This window comes from Osmerus mordax, chromosome 28 (assembly GCF_038355195.1).
Source record: "Osmerus mordax isolate fOsmMor3 chromosome 28, fOsmMor3.pri, whole genome shotgun sequence".
NCBI lineage: Eukaryota > Metazoa > Chordata > Actinopteri > Osmeriformes > Osmeridae > Osmerus > Osmerus mordax.
Window position 1 is genome coordinate 3,997,962 of NC_090077.1, and position 20,965 is coordinate 4,018,926.

Sequence of the window (20,965 nt, forward strand, 5' to 3'; positions counted from 1 at the left end):
GTGAACCTTTAAAGTCAACAAGGGTCAGCCCTTCAGACATGTAAGTGCTCTGATGTCAGGCTGAGCGTTGATGCAGCGCTGCATAAGGACAGGTGAAGTGCTTCACTTCATTCTTCAGTAGACCTGCGGAATCTGCCGTTAGGTTGGGAATTCTACTAGCGACGTAACCCCAGAGTTCTTCAGGACAGGTTGAGAGACCCAGAAGAAGGTCCACATGGAGAAATGGGCGAGATCTGATGCCGTCCAGGCCTTCAGAGGCTACCTACAGCAGAAGGAGCCAATCAAGTCAGGCTCCAGCTTTGACCATAAGGACATGTGTGAGTGCTAGGTTTTTAGATTTTGTTCACGTTTGTGCATGAAGGGTATGCTGGAAAAAGCTTAGGTGACCCTTTTAAACAGAAGAATCTGAATCCGCTTTATTCGCCAAGTAAGTGTACACAAACAAGGAATTTACCATGGCAGGAAGGAGCATCCAAGACACTTATTTTTACAACAAGTTCTAAATAACTAAACAATACTGTACAATGTAAAATATAGAATATAGATTAAAAATCATTAAGGCCTCAATTTGCCTAATGTTTAATCCCTGTGTTTGTTAGGTTTGCAGTTGCGGACACTGTATAAACAAACCGTTTTGCTTTGTCTACTGAGTTAATGTTTAGTAAGTGAGTCATACCTGATGTGACTCCTTTGTAGTCCTGGATCATGAGAAGAACTTTCTAGAAGCAGCCAAGAGAGACGATGTGGAGACTTTAAAGGCCTTGGGAAAGGTAGTAAACATCAATACCCAGAATGTGGTGAGTGTCTCCTAGTGACCCAGATCGTTACACTAGTTAAGTCTTGTTCTAGTGAATGATTTTTTTCAGGTCATTGTATTATATGTGACATTCGAAAAATGTGAAACTGCTGAATATCCCAGGATGGTCGCGCAGCCCTGCACTACGCAGTGGCGGGTCAACACCAGACAGCTGTCAGGTATCTCCTCCAAAGAAGACCCAACATTGACCTGAAGGACAAGGTCTGTAGACCAACACCTACAACATAGTGTAGCTTGTTCAGACGATCTCTGTCTATATCTGACACATCCCCTCACTCACCACATTCTCTTCCCCGCCCCACACACACACACACACACACACACACACACACTCAGTACGGCTTGGCAGTCATCCACCTAGCAGCCTGGTTCGGATCTCTGGATATCCTGAAGCTGCTCGTCGCGGGAGGTGCAGAACAGAAGGTTCTGAATCAGGCAAGGCGTCCTCATAGACATGCATGTCTGTGTCCTTCTTATTGGATTGTCTTTCTGCTGTCTTGGGGTGGAGATTTTCATCCATTTGGGCCTTTTGGATGTTTCTCATTAGGAGGGATGGAACATCGTGCACTGCGCAGCCATCAACAACCACACCGACATTGTCGAGTACATCGTCAAAGACCTGCAGATGAAGGAGCTGGACAGAAGAGACCAGGTGACCTCCCAGTCCACCTGTACACATCCCTCACCTCACCTGACCCCCGCAGCCCTCAGTTCCCCCACGCAGGTCACGATGACACGTTCAGTAGAGTCACTGTTTCTTTGCTTTTGTGTCACCCCACCCTCCCACGCCCTCTCCCTGCCAGGCTGGACAGAGGGCGTTTGCCCTGGCCGCCGAACACGGCTGCGATGAAATGCTCACATTGCTGATGGATGAGGAGTTCAACATGGCCACCATGAGGCCAAACAAGGTGAGAGAGAGAGACACAGAGAGAGACACAGAGAGAGAGAATGAAAGAGATTATAATGTGTTTGTCCTCCCTCCCTCCGGCCAGAACGGCGACACACCTCTCCACCTGGCTGCCAAGAACGGGCACCTGAGCACCGTCCAGCTCCTGCTGCAGAGCTTCGAGACCCGGAACCAAACCAATAAGGTGGAGACTCCCTCGAATCGGGGGATCTTATTGGTCGAATGTGACAGCAACCCGAATGACTATTCCCTGCTTGGCAGCTTATCTGCATATCTGACCTTTGGCTAATGCTTCCGTATCGCACTGTAATCTTAAGCAGATGTCAAACAGAATCTGATGGTGTAACCCACAGCAGGTATCAGATTCGATTGGATCAGGCTGACTTTGTCCTGATCTATAACCCCGTCCCTCCTCTTCCTGCAGGCTGGGGAGACAGCTCTGTCCCTGGCCGCAGACAACGGCCATGAGGACTGTGTTCTGGCTCTACTGGAGGCAGACTGTGACCCCAACATCACCACGGTACAGTACACGCACAAACCACATTTCAAGCACAAGCCAAGTTAGTCTAAATTTGAGTTAAAAAAAACAACGATTTTCTATCTGAATTCGACCTAAGTAAAATATAATTCTTCTCTCTCAGGCAACATGCAGTGCGCTACATCAGATTTCAGAGAGGGGAGACGAGTCAATGATCCGAGTCTTCCTACAGAACTCCAACCTAATGGACGTTCAAGACCAGGTGAGATCTGAGCATCATAGTAGACAAACATAGTAGTCCTTAAATCAGCGTCAGCTGATTCATTGAGTGAAAGGGTGTGTGTGTGTGTGTGTGTGTTGCCAGTACCTCCAGAGCCCTCTCCACCTGGCCGTGAAGAACTCTCACACCACGGTCATCTACGCTCTCCTGAGGGCCGGCGCCAACGTCAACCTCACTGACCAGGTACTGAAGCTAAACACCAGCACTACCTCCCTTTACTCTTACCTCTCGGTTGTTCTTGACCAGGAAGATGACCCCCCACGTCGTCTGTTTTCCTGCCTTTCTCACCAGAGGTCCCAGACCGCTCTACACCTGGCAGCAGAACTGGGCCGGGCTGATATCGTGGAGATGCTTCTGAAGGCCGGGATGGACCTGGCCGTTCAGGACAGGGTGAGAGGACCAGCTTTCCATCCCTGTCCATTGAACCCTCTGGCTTCTCTCACAAACGGCAGGCGTGAGAGGAGACTTGATAACGGCAGACGTTTTGGTGTTGATGCACTCACGCCGTACGCGTTCATCCTAGCTGTGTGTGTGGGCAGTCGTGAGGACACTTCTGACTGATTACTGGATGTCTTTTTCTTTCTCTCTCTCTCTCTCTCTCTCTCTCTCTCTGTGTGTCTCTCTCTCTGTGAGCAGCAGGGTAAGACAGCCCTGGGAGTTGCGGCTCGAGCCGACGAGGTCCTCATCGTGGACATGATCATCAAAGCGGAGAGATACTTCTCGTGGAGGACAGCCATTAGCCTCGTAGGTCCTCTTAACAGTTCTCTCCAGTCCTGTGTTTGCATGCCCTTTTAATCCAGTTACTGGGACTCGAAAATCAATCATTACATTCACCACTGCAGATTCATTTCCAATGTCACAGCAGAACACGAATCCACCCTAATCCCATTAACTCCATCTGAGGGAGAGAGAGGGGGGGGAAAAATGACTTATGGACCTAAAAATGTTGACAGCCAATTTCGGTGTCAATTTGTTCAGCCGCATACGACGGGCAGAACAAGCAGCCGCGGTGTTTGATGATCACCGGCTCGCGTGGGCCGTCCGCTCGACGTTTCTCAGCCCCCCCCCCCGGCCTCCGGGGCCTGTGGCCTTTCTCGGCGAGGTGACGTGATTTGATTACCCCTTTCAGACCCACTCCGAGCTTAACGACGAGAGCCTTCACGGCCAGTCCCCCCTGACGTTTCTATTGGACCACCGCGCCGAGACCAAGCACATCCGCGCCACCGCCTGGCGCCTGGCGTACAGGTTCCTCAAGCCAAGGGGCTGGAAGAAGCTGGCGGTCTACTGGGGCTTCACCAAGCAGCAGGTGGAGGCCATTGATCATCAGTGGACAGGTGAGGGATGGGTTTGGTCCGGTGTTAGAACATTTGACTGCAGATCTAGAGGTTGCTTTTGGATAAAAGCACCTGCTAAATGAATATATCATCCCCTCTTCTGGATTGGCGCATCTCCTATCATACAGGTCTCCTTAAACATGACTCGGAGAGCCATCCAGTATATTGATGCCCAGTCACTGTTTTGTCGTAGTCAATAGCGTGTGTTCTGGTGTGTGTTTGGGTGTAGGTGAGCAGAGCTACCAGGAGCATGGGAACAGACTGCTGCTGATCTGGCTCCACGGTGTGGAGATGGCAGCGAAGAACCCAGACAAGGAGCTTTACCAGAGCCTCACATCCACAGGCTACAAAACCACAGCAGGTGTGCCACCATGTCTCCTCAATGTGAGCCTGCCTCTCCCATCTAGCGTTGGGATGATAGATGGATATATGAATTGGTTCTTTTCTTCCTGTCTTACAGATAAGATGAGAATGGAGACAGAGAGCAGGTGGATGAGTCACTGTGTTCCGTCCTGATACTGATTGTCTCCCCGTCTGGACCGGACGTGCTGGTGAAGGGAGTCAGGTGGCTGAGCGGTGAGGGAATCGGGCTAGTAATCCGAAGGTTGCCAGTTCGATTCCCGGTCATGCCAACTGACGTTGTGTCCTTGGGCAAGGCACTTCACCCTACTTGCCTCGTGGGAATGTCCCTGTACTTACTGTAAGTCGCTCTGGATAAGAGCGTCTGCTAAATGACTAAATGTAAATGTAATGTGATAATGCCGCCTGTGTGTCCATGCTGTTGGTAGTGGGTTCACTCATGTGCCATTCGGCATTCATTCAAGATTTATTACAGTTTGGGTCATTCAAGTCACATTGCGACTATACAGATTTGCATATTCTCCAGAATTGAACAGGAGATCATTTCTCAATGTAAAACAACAATAATTTAATATTATAAGACTGACATTGCATAATTTAAAATTGTAAATATATAAAACAGAATGTAAAATCATTTCCGTCGTTCAATTTCAGAGGTAAAACTGCTTTCCTTCAGACGGCTCCAAAGAGCAGTATGAAACACCATTTTTTCAGTGCCCTGAAAAACAATCCTTCTGAATGGTTCATATCAACCTGAGATACAGTAATAGTGTGTGTGTGTGCAAACTGTACGTAAATGTCATACAGCAATAGAGTGACTTCTTGGAATAGTATTCCAGCAGGTGTTGTGATATGTTGTCTGTGATGTGGGTGTGTGTGTGTGTGTGTTCACTCCACTACTTTGATGGAGTGCACATGACAGGTTGAGTGTGTTCTGGAAGAGCTCTTGGAGCCAGAGGGAACCTGCCCCTGATGGGAGGAGCGGGGGAACTTGGCTGCTGTGGCCTGACCCACAGTGAGCTGGAGGAAAGGGGGAGAGAGAGAGAGAGAGCAGAGACAAACACTTATTCAAGGATACCTAGCCAGTCTCGCATATAAAATAGAAAGAGTGTTAATTTCCAGAACATAAAATGCTTGTATCAAGGCCTTTACAAAGCATTCAGATTAGTTTTCCTATGAGTGATATGGTATCTCAAGTCTTGACCATCCAGACACACAGTAAGGGAATCCTAGTTGGCCTTGTACCTGAGTGACGGGGTGATGGCGCTCCACGATGACGGAGCTCATGGGCGGAGCCACGCCCATGAGCTGGAGGTTGCTGGGGAGGCGCATGGACTTGGCGAGGTCAGAGCGCGCCGTGATGCGAGCGCTCACCGTCCTGGAGGCTTTCTGCTGGCCGGAGGTGACCACCCGGGTACCGACCTGAAACACAACATGACCAGCAGTGGTCAAGCATGTTATGGAACAGAGACCTAACAATATACATTATTTTTAACACGCTCACCCAAACAATTCAATGATCTTTTGTGTCATGCAAACTTTAATTTCACCTATAATGTCTAGTGAGGGGTCAAATGAAATAAGTTGGGAAGGAGGAGTGTTTTGTGGATGAGCTACGTTTGCTTGGTGGAGAGGACCAACTTGTTTGTGGGAGCAGGCACTGCCCCCTGGTGGTAGGGAGCTGTGGATTACATGAGTGGAGGGCAAGGCCTCGGCCCTGGACACTGGTGCACTGGAGCCCAACTGAGGGAGAGAGAGAGAGATCAGAAGGAGAGATATCAAACAAAAGAGATTTAAGAAATCAAAGAATTGTATGTACCACAAATACTAGGCACTATGTACTGGTCACATAGTTTCAGAGCTTCCTTTTACGTGATATATGAAGTCGGGGTATAATGAAAGAAAAAATCGAAACTGCAGCAAATGAGCGGCAGCCATGTCAGTGGAATCAGAGGATACTTGTAGAAATAAATGCATGTTTGTGTGTGTGTGTGTCAGCCTCTCACAGTCTCCTCTGCTTCACTGTGGGACGCAGGCGCCGGGGGGTCGAAGTTGATTGGGCTAAAGCGCGTGGAGGCGGAACGAGGCTGGAGGTGGCCCAATGATCCGGAGCCAGGATCATCCCGTGGGAAAGGAGCATCTGCAGGACATCCAATAGAATGAGTGTCTGTGAGGATGGGGAGGAACACCTCCGGGGCTAGGGCTGTCTCGCTGAGTCATGACTGGGCAGGTAACAGGATCATCAGATAAGCTCAGTTTAATCACATCTCACCATGCTCATCTTCTACAATTGGCTGTGGTCCCTTCAATTACAGGACGACAGCAAAAATAATAACTTTTGACATTTCGGCATCCAAATCAGCAAATGAGAATTTGATTAAATTGCACGGGATTGGAAACTTGCTCAACTCAATTACCACAGGTATAAAAAATTACGAATAACAATAAATAGATGCACACAGGTGATATTTGCTCACGATTCAAATGACGCAACAGAGGTGCGCGTGTGCACCAGCCTGGTGTGGTCCTGGTACTGACCGTGCGGGTCGAGCTCCAGGCCGCGTCCCTCCCCAGAGTGGAACATGCTGAGGGCCTCCATGTTAAGGGCGCACACGCCCCGCATGAAGGCCTTCTTCATGGAGTCCTCATAGTGCCCCCTCTCCAGGCGCAGCCTCTGAATCTCAGCCTGGGCCTTCTCCAACGCCTCCACGTGCTTGGGAGGGGCGGTGGGGGGGATTGATGAATAGTGAGAGGGATGGAAGGCAGAGAGAAAGGAGGTGGAGACGGGAAGAAAAATATCCAGAAAAAACAAAACAAATCATTATCCAGGTCACCTGTGTTTGAAAACTGGTGCAGTGTTAGCGGCGAGAGAATGCGTGATTGCTGATGAATCCGGCGAGGATCTTGACATGTTCTAAACTGTTCCTAGCCGGTCCATCCCCTCTGGTCTGGCTGTCGTTCTCCATGTGCAATAACCCTCCATCTTCCTCTCCCTCTCTCCACCCTGGCTTCTGTCCAAGCGTGTCTGGTTTAGTCAATAACACTCCCCATTCTGAAGACCGTCTTTATTTACCCCTCCCTCCCCATCTCTCTCTCTCTCCTTCTCCCTCCCTCCCTTCTCTCTCTACATGTCAGTCCCACTAGCCAGCTAGCATCGCCTTACACCCAACACTGGGATTTTACTGCAGTCTCCATCAATCAAGCTCACTCACTGCGACTGCTTTAGTGCAGCAATTATTCACCAAGATTATCAACCTCTGCACAGGCTGATTTACAGAAACACGCTCACATGGCACGTTTGGCTTAAACAGAAGCTGTCAGGTGTGCGGCTCCACTCCACACACATGGGGCCTATTCTGGGAGCCGTTCAGCGATATACGCTGTATCATTTTAGCTTTTCTTTATGGCGCATTAGAACAGGGTAACTGTTTTAAAATGACGGTACATACGGTGACAACAATAACTGCCTATTTCAGGTCTAGCTGAAATCAATATTTTTTTTAAATAATAATTTGTATTATATTAATAAAAGTATTAAGGTCGAATCAGTGGGCCAAGCACGCTCTCCCACTCCCTCCTCACCTCGGCCATCTTGGCCTCGTAGTCGGTGGACATGCGCAGGCAGACCTCCTCCGCCCTGGCGCGACATGCCCGCTCCACCCGCTCCTTCCACTTGGCCTGGATGAGGGAGTGCCAGCCTGCCCACACCTTCCTCTTCAGCTGCAGGTGGTAGTGCTGCTCCGCCAGCCGGCCACGCTGGACCTGGCCACGCCAGGGGGCAAACGCACGGGGTCGTTAACTTGGCTCTTATAGAAAAGATTCCACTAATAAAATACCTTGAACAAGCCTTGAATCTTGAATTTTTGTCTCTTTATCCATTTCCGTTCACCCGTCTTTCAGGGGCATGAATACCGTCGCACTAACGTGATTGTCTGGATTTAACATTCTTAACACTTCCGTCACAGGAAAATCCGGGATGTATGAGTGTTCGATGTGCGGTGACATTGTAACGCATGGATTGGCAAATCATGCAGAGATACGGGATTTGCATAAGCCATTAAACGGCATTGACAGTAATCTAGTGGTGTCAAGGCACAGCTCCCTAGATACATTTCGATGAAGCCATCTCTCAGACGGAACATGCGGGTTAAAACCGACTGACTCCTCAGACGAAAACACAGGCGATCGAAAACTGGAACGTAAGACATTAAGACGATAGCGTGTGCTGTGCGTGTACACCCCCACGATGCTTCCCACGTCAATCACAATTCAACAGACATGGCTCAGGCCCCCAGTGCAGTCTAAAACACCCACCACACCCTCCCCTCCGTGCCCAGGCCCCTCACCTCATCCCTGGCCTCGCTGTGCTGAAGTCTCCAGTGGGTGAAGGTTCTCATCAGCTCCAGCCTCTCCCTCTGTCTGTCCACCGCCTGGCTCAGGTTCACTATCACCTACAGCAGTTACACTGCATCATACACTTATCACACTAACGATGCTACAGGGAGAACTCTCAAACAGGGAGCTAAATGCCCATATCAGTAATGATCTAAATACAATTTAATAAAACATTTAATGTAGCCCATTTCTATTTAGCCCAAGTGCTGTGGACTGGACTGTCTAAGTAGCCACTCCAGTATGTACTAATAAAAGCATCAAAGACAGTGTGTGTGTGTGTACACACACACCTCATCCTTCCTCTGGTTGGAGGTCTCGTATGTTTGCAGCAGTTCCCTCATGCTGTCCATCTCGGCGTTGAGGCCGGCCACCTGGGCGGCGTGCGTGTCCCTCTCCTTCCTCAGCTCCAGCTTGTGCCGCTCCACAAAGGCCACCTTCCATTTCCTCAGCTCCGTGAGCACGTTAGCCTGAGGGACGTACACAGACAGGACTACAGCTCACGACCCCCCCCCCCTCCGCAGACATCGTCTACGTCGGCGACAGAGGTATGACGGATGGGCGCTCCTGACCTTTAGGTTGTCTCCCCACGTGTCTAGAATGTTCTCCATCTTGCCCATGTTCTCCTCGGAGATAAACAGGTCCGTCACCACGGTGACCAGGGGAGCTGGGCTGCTGTGCCGGGACCTCTCAGACGGCGTCTGCTGTCGGTCGGAGAGCGCGTCCGACGCTGCCGATGACCTGCCGGCCATCTCCTCTCCTGGAAGGTAAACAACATCTCCGAGTAATGCACCGATCCATATAGAAGTGGTGCGATGATAAGTGTGGGCCCGTGTTTGATGGGCACTGACCTTGTGAGGCTGGCGGGTGAGTGCAGGGGTCCGTTATAAGAGGGGAGGCCCTCGCTGATCTCACTTCCCTGCTATGTCGCCCATCCTCCACCTCAGATGCTGAACCTGGCAGTGGGGAGAGTAGGTGTTTGAGAGAGAGACAGAACAAGCCATTGGCACGACAGTGAGGGAGAGGATGCGAAAGTAAGATGATTCTGGCTCCTTGTCCAGGAATGCATTTTGTCAATATCTTAATTAAATCCTGCACAGGGCAAAGACAATCTGTACTAGCCAGAAACCTCTGGTTGCTTTTTATATCCCTGCACTCTGCCGTTCAATGACTGTTGAAGCTCTGAAGCACAATTGTAGGGCAAAAACATCTTTGTAGGGATGACTTCAAAAAGGAACGGAGAAAAATATAATAATAATACACCGATATCACATATCTGCAATGGTCATAAACATTCGCAGGCTGCCGCAGCATCTTTTCACATTTCTGAACAGAAGCTAAATCGTTATGACAGTTGATCATTTGAATGGCGCTGTGGACAGCCCCAAGCTGTGTGTGTCGGAACAGCTTAGTGCAACAAGCGCGTGCTTGTGCGAGAAAGACCCAGGCCACGGTACCTGCAGAGCGATAAGATCTAGCATCATCGTTGGCACGGGAACTCGGTCTGCCCGCAGACAGATGAGAAGCACAGAGGAGCTGTAGTTGGGATGTGGCATGGGGCTCAAATTTGGGAGTGACCACAGCATACCTCAGGAGCTCCTCATACTCGTCCTGATAACCGGACGTAGACAAGAGACATGGGCATGTTTAATTTCTCATGTGAATACATGCGGCCGTATTGAGTTAATATGAGGTTTGTAAGTTAAATGCCATAGAGACGCTGCTACATCGCTCAATAAGGCAGACATGGGCTACAGTTAGCTCCTGTTGCTACAGTTACAGTAGATTTCTACGATTCTTTTCTGTGTTTACCTGCAGTTCAGAAGAGACCGAACTGCCCCGATCCGAGTCCCTTGGTAGGACTGGACTGCTGGGCTCCCCTTCGTCTGAGGACATCTGAGAGAGAAAGAAACAGAAATGTTCGGTGCACAAGCGAATGTCAGTAGCCAACGTAGTCAGCAGCTAGGCACTCAGGTAGATAATGTTTAGCCTTCCAAAACGCTGAACAAGCTATTGTTAATAAGTAGGAACGTATCTGGTAGTGTACAGTATACTGTTGAGCTGCTAGATACGTAGCTCTAGCTACTACAGTACAGTACTGTACTTAACGAGTTGCCAGCCTTACACTTCTGGCTAGGTTGCTATAAAGAACTTTGGTACTGTGAGCTAGCCTATTGGATATTTATATTTTCAAATATATTACCGTGGAGTTTTAGATTAGAGTATCTGCCAGCACGTTCCGTGTTTTGTGTTTCCAACTTTAGCTGTCTTCACAGTTTCAAATGGCTTGCCTTGCGTTTCAAACTGAATGACCCCGGAATAAGGAACCATCTGATTGGCTTACCCCTTCTAATCGTCCCGCCAAATCGGGTTTGATTGGGCAGCGTATGTTTCCGTGGTAACACTGTTAGTAAGCGGAACAACGCTAAGTGAGATGAGTTGATTTCTGATTCAGCGGGCTATGCTAAAGAAGCTTTAATAGTATTCAAACGAGGAGTCTACCACTTTAAAACTAAGTATTCTATCCCCAAAAATATTGTTAATTTCATACCGATGTTGATGTGGTGGTTTATCTTTCAAAGTATATAGCTAGCCTAGCCTTAACAAAATGTAGTCAATGAGTCAAAAATGAGTCAAAATCTGTGATCATGTCCCTCAGTCACAACCAGCCTAGCTAACTATTGTGTAGCCTAGCTAGCTTGCGTTAGCTAAGCTGTTCCAATGTTCTTCATTTCATTCAAATGAGCTGTAGCTATGTGAGACACAATTCCCATCTGATATTGTCACTAAACCGAGTAAACCTATTCATTTTAGCAATAGCATTTTAAATCAGTCAGATGTTGAATTAGTGTCTTTAGGCTACTTCATCTGTTTTTAATGAGGCTATGAGTAAAAAGGCATTGAAGCAAACTACCCACATGTTTAATTAATAAGCAGTCTTACCCTTCTGAAGTAAGTGTAAGTTCTTGGGGAATACCACCATCCTGAGAACCTGCCTGTTGCCATGTCTGTGGTTTTGGGCCAGGAAGGTAGCTACCAACCCGTTGGTTCATCACACATACAAGGAAAGACAGCTAATTCCTTGCAAGGCCGGGCACTTAATAGCATTAAGCTCCAGATATGTGACCGAGGCCATTCCGGGCTGGAACAGACTCCAGACAGTGGAGCCATATGGTCCCTCTCGGCCATGGCAGCACTGCCTGGGTTCCATTTGGACTGGGGCGTCCTCACCACCTGGCTGGGGACTGAGGATACTGCACTGTCAGCCATTGTCGGCTAAAAGCACAGTTACGAGATGTGTGGGCAGTGTTTGAGTTAGAGAGTTGTGCAGAAACACCCTGTGTCGTGCCATATGTGTCAGTGACTGCAATGATTTCTGTCAAGATAAAAAAAAAAAGAAGCATCTGGACATTCTTAATCAACGGGGAATGGGAGTGTCGAAATAGAAGTTGGCATCTGGACCTCCAGTATTGTGCTTTTCCTAAGACATTGACAAGGACACAATAATAAAACATTAAAAAAAGCAAACACTGCTATCAGACACTACAGAGTTGTATCTGTCATAGTCACAAATTTGCATTTAGACAGTATATAGCACTTTTCAATAAATAAATGCAGTCCTATAGAACAGACTGTGGCTTGCTAGGACTCAATAAATAACATTTCAACACTGCAAATCTTGACATTTCCATGTCGGACTGGCAGCAGCTGACTTTGATCATGGATGCACAGAGAGGATAATCCCTGTTGCTCTGAACGCTGTGGATCATTTCCTCCTAAGTAGAAGTCAATAGCTTTACACAGATTACCTATTTCCATTTTACAGCATATGCACATGTTTAGAAAGCTTAGGGGTTTATATCGCCACATTATCTTTTAGATTTTTCGCATCGAAGTATGTAGAAGCAGATATCCTGCTCTTTGTTAAATTAAGACAGGTCGTAGAACAAGCTATTCACTGGCTCCTCTAAAAGATCTCTGTCTCTCATTCCTGTTGTGGGAAAATATTCCAAACTACAGTTGATGAGGGTTGGATTAAACCCTCCACTAGGCTTACTTTTGTTGAATCCACCTTCCTTTGAGTGCAGAAAAGCACCTGCAAAGTGGAAAAGGGATTCTGCTCACATCCTTCTCTTGCCTCTAAGAGGTTCAATCTGTTCCAGGACAATAATCACAGTCCATTGACTTTCATCCCCTGGTATTTTAGCTAGGCGAGTTAGACTATTCAAGACCTTGAAATGGTAGACAGGACAGAAATTACGAAATAATGCTCTGGTGCATGATGGAAATCTAGAATAGAAACTAATGTTTTAGCAGTGCAGCCAGGTGTTTGCTTCGTTTACTTGATACCGTGTGATGGACAAAACCAGTGCTTACTGTATGTTATTCCACTCCTTTTCTACAAGTATATGTATTCTATACAGTTTTGGCTCAGTTACAGTCATGTTATACCTAACAGACAAAATAACAAACTTTCTTCAAACTTTTCACCGTCTACAATCGATTTCCAATTAGATCTGTCTGCAGACAGCCATAACTCCTGACAAAAAGAACAATGTGCTGCCATCAATCATAATGATATCAACCCATTTTCCTCTCATACACTAGCGGTGACCTCTCACTGGAGAAAACTGTTCTAACAGTCTGCCAAACGCTTCCCTTAGCCACCTGCTGGTTTCAGATTAGTTTTCATTCCATGTTGATGATACTGGACATCCCCCTTGGGCTCCACCAATCCATCACTGCGCCATAGCAATGTGTCCTTTTTGCTTGCAGGGTGCTTCTTTAACCAGACAACCGGTGCGGAGGAATAGTAAACAATGAGTGAGTCTGTATCCTCAGACTTCTCTATGAGAATATGGCTAGAGAGAGGATGAGCGGTTTGCTGTTACTGTCAGTGATGAAGCAACAATCCACAACCCATAACTGAGAGGAAAAGCCGTGTGAAAATGGGTTTTACTCCCTCTCCACTTGGCAAAAAGCAATTATCATCAATGTCCCTATCTCTGTGTGATCATCCGGACGTAGCTGAGATACTAAATGACTGCAGCCAAATGCTGCACCAGTCCGCCGACACTTATTGACCCCTACTTGATGGCCACTGTTATCAAAGATAATATATGTGTGCATTTGAATGTGGAATGATGGAATGTTACGAATCTATTGCGTCTGCATGTGACTGCTCATGAGGGTAATGTGCGTCCTAGAGTGTGTGGGTGAAGGGCTTTCTGCCCTGCCCCGTACATTAAGCTAAGTGCTCCTTGGCTCTCCGGCAGTCGTAAATGGAATCTTATGGCCCAAGGAGGTTTTGTCGTCCAGCTCTGAATGAAGAGCAGAGAGTGTCCCCGCCCTCAGGTCATCGCTCAGCGAATCGTCAGATTCCGGGGACAAAGAGAGAAGCCTCTCTTTTGTACTTGTGTCTGTGTGTTGGCAAATCTGCACTTGTGAATGCATCTGTGTGCACGGTATTTTCCCTTCTGTGGCTGGTCTTTTTTTGCAGCAGTATCAAACGCGCTTTATGTCAGTGTCCCTGCTCCTACGTGTTGACATAGCAACACACCAGTGCACATAAGAAGGCCAATGAAAGTGTCCTAATCACATTCATGCCATAACGACACCCTCTGAACTCAAGTTACGGAAGTTATCGGAGTCCCTGACTACTACTATCCCTGACGGCATTGTGATACATTCAACGACAAGACATAGGGAGTCAGGTGGCTGAGCGGTGAGGGAGTCGGGCTAGTAATCTGAAGGTTGCCAGTTCGATTCCCCGTCATGCCAACTGACATTGTGTCCTTGGGCAAGGCACTTCACCCTACTTGCCTCGGGGGGAATGTCCCTGTACTTACTGTAAGTCGCTCTGGATAAGAGCGTCTGCTAAATGACTAAAATGTAAATGTAAAGACAGAGCCTGATTTATTTATATGGTACACCATGCGTAATGGCGTCTATGGGCTCTTTTTGTGGGGGGACCTTGCATCTGGCTTCTGCTGCTTATCCCTGGGTAGTTCTGGGTGAGGGTTGGCAGTCTTTATTCATGCATAGACTGTGAAGAAGAGTGAGCCAGTGGTTGCATCAGGTCCTATCCTTTCTCTTTGTGACCGTCTTTAAACCCGTGGGCTCGAGGAGCAGTAGGGATTGACATAACAAGCATAGACTGTGAGATATTGAGGGAGCTATCTGAAGAGCCTACTTATCTCGGGGAGCCTGTGTTGTATTATGTAACTATTGTAGCGTCATTGCATAATCTTTCTGTGATACTCTGTAACGGGTAGAAATAAAATATACATGCTAAGCTGAGGTTTAGACTCCCTGAAACGGATAGAAGCTAACAGGCAAGGTTGACCCGTGTCTTTGTATACAGACACAATTTCTTGAGCAGTAAGTAATCAACTATTAATATGAGGGGTTTTGTACTGTGGGATCTCTGTGTTCTAAACGGCTTCACTCAGTGTAGATATGGGGGTGATGTATGGCATCCTGTGCATGGATTATTCCACTGTGCAGTGGGAGGACTTCACAGCCCTGGAGAAAAGTCTGCCCTGCAATCTTGCTTTTGAAATTAAAGGCTGGCAGCTACCATTTACCAGGGTTAGACCACCTGACTAAACTAAGCACACTTTAGAGGGGTGGAATAAATCTTAATATCTATCTATCACCAAAAATCAACAGCAAATTTAAATTATTTTGATTAGCCTTCCTAGTTCACCCTTGGAAGATGCCGAAGATAATTTGATTAATTTAAAAAAGAAAGAAAAGTCATCTATAAAGAATAGTTTTCTTTTATTACAATTTTCTTTATCAGTTTCTCATGTGTTTGCTGATTACTATAGTACTAGTGCATTAATTAAAAGTACAACTGCACACACACACAATGGAATGCGTTTAATTTCCGGGATGCTCCAGTTCCGATTTCAGAACCGTGGACAGCGACAGTAGGCTATTTTGCAGTTTACGCACACACGCTAAGTAGTTTGAGTACAAAAAGATAGATCAAGGTCTACATAAATGCAGATGTTTCATGAGGAATTTAAGCTCCGGATCATGCAATACATATAATAATTGAAAGCTATAGGGGATCCTCATCTGCATCAATATGTCGTGATGTTTCACGTCATTCACCCTTCTTTAAGTAGATTGTTCCATTAGACAGAATTGCCTGCATCACTCAATGAAATACAATTATTGATTGCACTCTCACTACCCCCCCTTCTCTCTCTCTCTCTCTCTCTCTCTCTCTCTCTCTCTCTCTCTCTCTCTCTCTCTCTCTCTCTCTCTCTCTCCGTCCCTCTCTCTTCCTCTCCTCTCTCTCTCTCTCTCTCTCTCTCTCTCTCTCTCTCTCTCTCTCTCTCCCACCTCTTTTCCTCAAGCGCTGCAGAGAAGACACCGCATCAAAAAAAGCACACCGGTAGTCTACCTCAGTTCATTTTCTACTGTGGGATATCAGCAAATTCTTCTTCTTGTAGAGAAAGCGGATTGTGTGCTGCAATGGGTAACAACCACCCCAATCGACTGTATCTCTCTCCCTAAGCAAAGGTAAGTGATTAAATGTCTTGACAGAAAGCATCGGAAACTAGAATTCGAAGTTGCTCAATTTTAACCTGTGCGTTTCAAGGAATTACGAGTAACAATATGCCACTAAACAACTTAAATGTGACTTTGCGTCTAAATGGTGCTTTCTGTATTGTGTCAAAGTAGAATAGTCTACTTTTAGTCTGGTCTAAAAGTAGCCGATTGCCTTCTGCGTACAATTTCATCTGCAATTTCTCTGCATGCTGCAAGAGCAAGCGCGCTCATCGGCCGAGCAATAAGTACGTATTTTAAGTTACCGAAACCGTTTTATTGTACAACATATACATGCTGATAGCGTTGAGTTGCTTAATATTCTTTTACTACCTTTTCAGTAATACAGTCATTCGTTGAAACGGTTTCTCTGCTGTCATGCGGACGATGTCGAAATGGAATGAGTTTCACGCGGTAGTACCTGCCCCGGGCGCATGAAAGCACTTTCACTCTGCACTACAGCCAAAAAGATTGCAAGGCTGAGGGTACAGTTGCGAGCTTGGTTCGGAGCCATTTGTGAATTTCACCTCCAAAGAGGCAGCGATTGATAGGCCCACAGTCAGTGAACTGGAAATCTGCAGCAAAGTGCTGTGCAGGGGAACACGGAAGAAACGATCTTGCCTGGCAGTATTTCTACTTACGGCCACGAGGTAAACTGTTCCCCAGTTGACCGTCATGGTTGAGGTCAAGTCATGAGTGTCATAAGTGTCAAGGAGATAATGAGAGCTCTTACTTTGAGCTTTTTCTTTAAGGTGGAAGGGACATTGATTTGACTGAAGTTTGATCAAGCCTAGGCAGAGAGTTTCCTTTTTTGTTCATATCGCATGAATTTGCCTTACAACATTATTGACACTGGACATTAAACGAAACTTTCGAGGGCCTCTCAGATACACTGGAGCATTGCTGCAGCATGAAAAACCACCTGACTCCTCTAACCTGTATCCTTGAGAGAAAGAAGGCCTACATAATTGACTCTGTCCCAATGACAATGCAGTAAATGTGGAGGTCTCCAAATAAACAGTGTGCGTCATCCCAGCAAGTCAGCCCCTGTAAGCTAATGGAGGATTTTGAAATGAATGATTCGATGAGTCAAACCTGTAATGTAACTAGAGAGGATACAATTTCTGGGGAAATTGTAGGGTGTGCTTGCTTGCGTCGGTTGCACAGGGGTCTGTATATTTTATATAAAAATGCATCGGGCCTACTTATTATTTATAAAGATTACATAGATTTAAAAGCATCTTTTTTTTGCTGCTCATTTACAACTCAAAATATGAGTGAAGTGTAGAATGAAATATGATGTCTTCTCATTTCCCCTGCAAGAGGCAGCTGACAGGCTGAATCAAAACGAATACATTTGGCAGACCGGTGTACAAATGGACCTAATCTCTATGACTTAAACGTCCTTTTAAGTTGTCCCTTCTCGTGATATTTTCAGGCATTTAGACTACTCATATTGCATTCATTCATTAATAAAGAACCCCCTTTTAAGATTATTGTACGACTTTACCGGCAGAAGATAGAATCGCGATTCAAACAGTACCATCTGCTAACTGAAAATATGCCCCCAAAAACGTAAATAAGCTTGACATTTATTTAGTGGAAAATAGCTCATTCATAAAAAGCTCACTGGTAGCGATCATTGTCAGTAACAACTCAAAATGCGATATAGCCCTGTGTGGAGAAGCTGCCCCGGTAAATTCTACTACTACAGTACAGTACTAGACTACTGCTGTGTTCGTCTTGATAGCGATTGCGTTGGTTGAATTGGATTAAACGTTCCGTTGTACGGTTTAGGCTGAAATTAATTATTTTCATGAACAGATTGACAAAGTTTAGGCTGTGGCAATGAAGTTCAGGTTAGTAGTCAGATAGTTTCCCTACTGAAAGACTTTTGAGTAAGGGGAGTGCCGAACATGTTCTGTTGCCGTTTGACTTAAACAGCTGAGGAGTTGTTGTTAGCTACTCACACTAGTGTCTCGGGTACAGTAGGCTACAGCGTTGCAGTGAGCTACACTGGTTTGAAACCACAGGTAATGGTAATTTCACCAACAAATCGTTTACTAATGTCAGAATAAATCCTACAACGAAAATGTATATGTGAGGAATGTTTATTTTAACGATTGAAAACAGATACATCATAGACCACTGTAGTATGTGTTGCCCGGGCAACACAGGCTAATGTCATGATGCTAATATGTCAGTGAAATAGTAGACTACTGTTTCCGAAAGTAGATGTACTTCCTTAATAATATCAGCTTATATTGTACATTACACATCACAATTGTGTGTCATATCACAAAGTAAAATGACTAAATATTTATCACCCTGGCCTCTTTGTTTGTGGCGTTTCTGCAGCTGCCTTGCAGTAAAGCTATAGTTAGCCTAGCTATCCCCCAAGTTAACAGATGCGAAACGAATGTTCTGCCAAAGGTAGTCACGCGTGTTTTCGTGACATTATTGCAGACCGGTGTAAAAATTGACCTAATCTCTATGATTTAAACGTCATTTTAAGTTTTTCTCTTCTCATGATATTTTCAGGCATTTAGCCTACTCATATTGCATTCATTCATGAATAAACAACCCCTTTGAAGATTATTCTACGACGTTACCCGGCAGTAGAAGATGGAATCGCAATTCAAACGGTACCATCTGCTAACTGAAAATATGCCCCCCAAAACGTAAATAAGCTTGACATTTATTTAGTGGAAAATTGCTCATTCATAAAAAGCTCACTGGTAGCGATCATTGTCAGTAACAACGCAAAATGCGATATAGCCCTGTGTTGAGAAGCTGCCCCGGTAAATTGTACTACTACGGTACAGTACTAGGCTACTGCTGTGTTCGTCTTGGTAGCGATTGCGTTGGTTGAATTGGATTTAACGTTCCGTTGTACGGTTTAGGCTGAAATTAATTATTTTCATGAACAGATTGACAACGTTTAGGCTGTGGCAATGAAGTTCAGGTTAGTAGTTAGATAGACTTTTGATTTAAGTAAGGGGAGTGCCGAACATTTTCTGTCGCCGTTTGACTTCCTAAACAGCTGTGTACTGTAGCTAGATGTTTTTGTAGTGTGTCTCGCGTAAGCTACAGCGTTGCAGTGAGCTACACTGGTTTGAAACCACAGGTAATGGTAATTTCACCAACAAATCGTTTTCTAATGTCAGAATAAATCCTACAACGAAAATGTATATGTGAGGAATGTTTATTTTAACGATTGAAAACAGATAAGGCTACATCATAGACCACTGTAGTATGTGTTGCCCGGGAAACACAGGCTAATGTCATGATGCTAATACTTCAGTGAAATAGTAGACTACTGTTTCCGAAAGTAGATGTACTTCCTTAATAATATCAGCTTATATTGTACATTACACATCACAATTGTGTGTCATATCACAAAGTAAAATGAGTAAATAGTTATCACCCTGGCCTCTTTTCTTGTGGCGTTTCTGCAGCTTCCTTGCAGTAAAGCTATAGTTAGCCTAGCTATCCCCCAAGTTAACAGATGTGAAACGAATGTTCTGGCAAAGGTAGTCACGCGTGTTTTCGTGACGTTAGTGACGCAGTGACGTTAGTAACGTCAGTGACTGTGGCTAGCAAATTAGCCACCGTTAGCTTCACTTTTCGCCACAAAAACTTAACTTACGCTTAAACCATGCAACGGAACGTAAATTCCAATAGAAGCAACTCAATCGCTACCAAGACGAAACTTTTGACACCTACGTTGTCTATGTAGGCCAAGTATTTACTGAGTTTTAGGGGGGCAAAAAGAAATAAAAATAATAATAATAATAACTAGAGAGGATACAATTTCTGGGGAAATTGTAGGGTGTGCTTGCTTGCGTCGGTTGCACAGGGGTCTGTATATTTTATATAAAAATGCATCGGGCCTACTTATTATTTATAAAGATTACATAGATTTAAAAGCATCTTTTTTTTGCTGCTCATTTACAACTCAAAATACGAGTGAAGTGTAGAATGAAATATGACGTCTTCTCATTTCCCCTGCAAGAGGCAGCTGACAGGCTGAATCAAAACGAATACATTTGGCAGACCGGTGTACAAATGGACCTAATCTCTATGACTTAAACGTCCTTTTAAGTTGTCCCTTCTCGTGATATTTTCAGGCATTTAGCCTACTCATATTGCATTCATTCATTAATAAAGAACCCCCTTTGAAGATTATTCTACGACTTTACCGGCAGAAGATAGAATCGCGATTCAAACAGTACCATCTGCTAACTGAAAATATGCCCCCAAAAACGTAAATAAGCTTGACATTTATTTAGTGGAAAATAGCTCATTCATAAAAAGCTCACTGGTAGCGATCATTGTCAGTAACAACTCAAAATGCGATATAGCCCTGTGTGGAGAAGCTGCCCCGGTAAATTCTACTACTACAGTACAGTACTACTAGTAGACTACTGCTGTGTTCGTCTTGATAGCGATTGCGTTGGTTGAATTCGATTAAACGTTCCGTTGTACGGTTTAGGCTGAAATTAATTATTTTCATGAACAGATTGACAAAGTTTAGGCTGTGGCAATGAAGTTCAGGTTAGTAGTCAGATAGTTTCCCTACTGAAAGACTTTTGAGTAAGGGGAGTGCCGAACATGTTCTGTTGCCGTTTGACTTAAACAGCTGAGGAGTTGTTGTTAGCTACTCACACTAGTGTCTCGGGTACAGTAGGCTACAGCGTTGCAGTGAGCTACACTGGTTTGAAACCACAGGTAATGGTAATTTCACCAACAAATCGTTTACTAATGTCAGAATAAATCCTACAACGAAAATGTATATGTGAGGAATGTTTATTTTAACGATTGAAAACAGATA

The 20,965-nt window shown here is 45.5% G+C and overlaps 3 protein-coding genes across 3 annotated transcripts in view; 2 read left to right on the forward strand and 1 right to left on the reverse strand.

Moving 5' to 3' along the window:
- Positions 1-214: 214 nt before the first annotated feature.
- On the forward strand, positions 215-4,359 carry ankdd1b (ankyrin repeat and death domain containing 1B). The gene is made up of 15 exons (XM_067231528.1): positions 215-317; positions 697-797; positions 920-1,018; positions 1,154-1,252; positions 1,365-1,469; positions 1,621-1,725; positions 1,810-1,908; positions 2,149-2,244; positions 2,366-2,464; positions 2,567-2,665; positions 2,774-2,872; positions 3,119-3,226; positions 3,612-3,816; positions 4,046-4,177; positions 4,277-4,359. Exons 1-15 carry the CDS (start codon positions 215-217, stop codon positions 4,330-4,332), a joined length of 1,605 nt encoding a protein of 534 aa, XP_067087629.1. The 3' UTR covers positions 4,333-4,359.
- A 296-nt stretch (positions 4,360-4,655) lies between these two features.
- On the reverse strand, positions 4,656-10,866 carry poc5 (POC5 centriolar protein homolog (Chlamydomonas)). Its single transcript, XM_067231403.1, has 13 exons — positions 10,772-10,866; positions 10,381-10,464; positions 10,026-10,179; positions 9,420-9,524; positions 9,141-9,328; positions 8,862-9,038; positions 8,523-8,627; positions 7,759-7,938; positions 6,715-6,889; positions 6,183-6,316; positions 5,818-5,919; positions 5,422-5,598; positions 4,656-5,196 (listed from the first exon to the last, which is right to left on the reverse strand). The coding sequence occupies exons 2-13, from the start codon at positions 10,462-10,464 to the stop codon at positions 5,065-5,067; spliced, it is 1,713 nt and encodes a 570-aa protein (XP_067087504.1). The 5' UTR covers positions 10,772-10,866; the 3' UTR covers positions 4,656-5,064.
- Positions 10,867-16,046: 5,180 nt separating this feature from the next.
- Positions 16,047-20,965, forward strand: part of sv2ca (synaptic vesicle glycoprotein 2Ca) — a 29,645-nt gene continuing 24,726 nt past the window's right edge. Inside the window, exon 1 of the mRNA XM_067231281.1 lies at positions 16,047-16,104. The gene's annotated coding sequence lies outside the window, so the exon portion shown is untranslated. The remainder of the gene's footprint in view (positions 16,105-20,965) is intronic.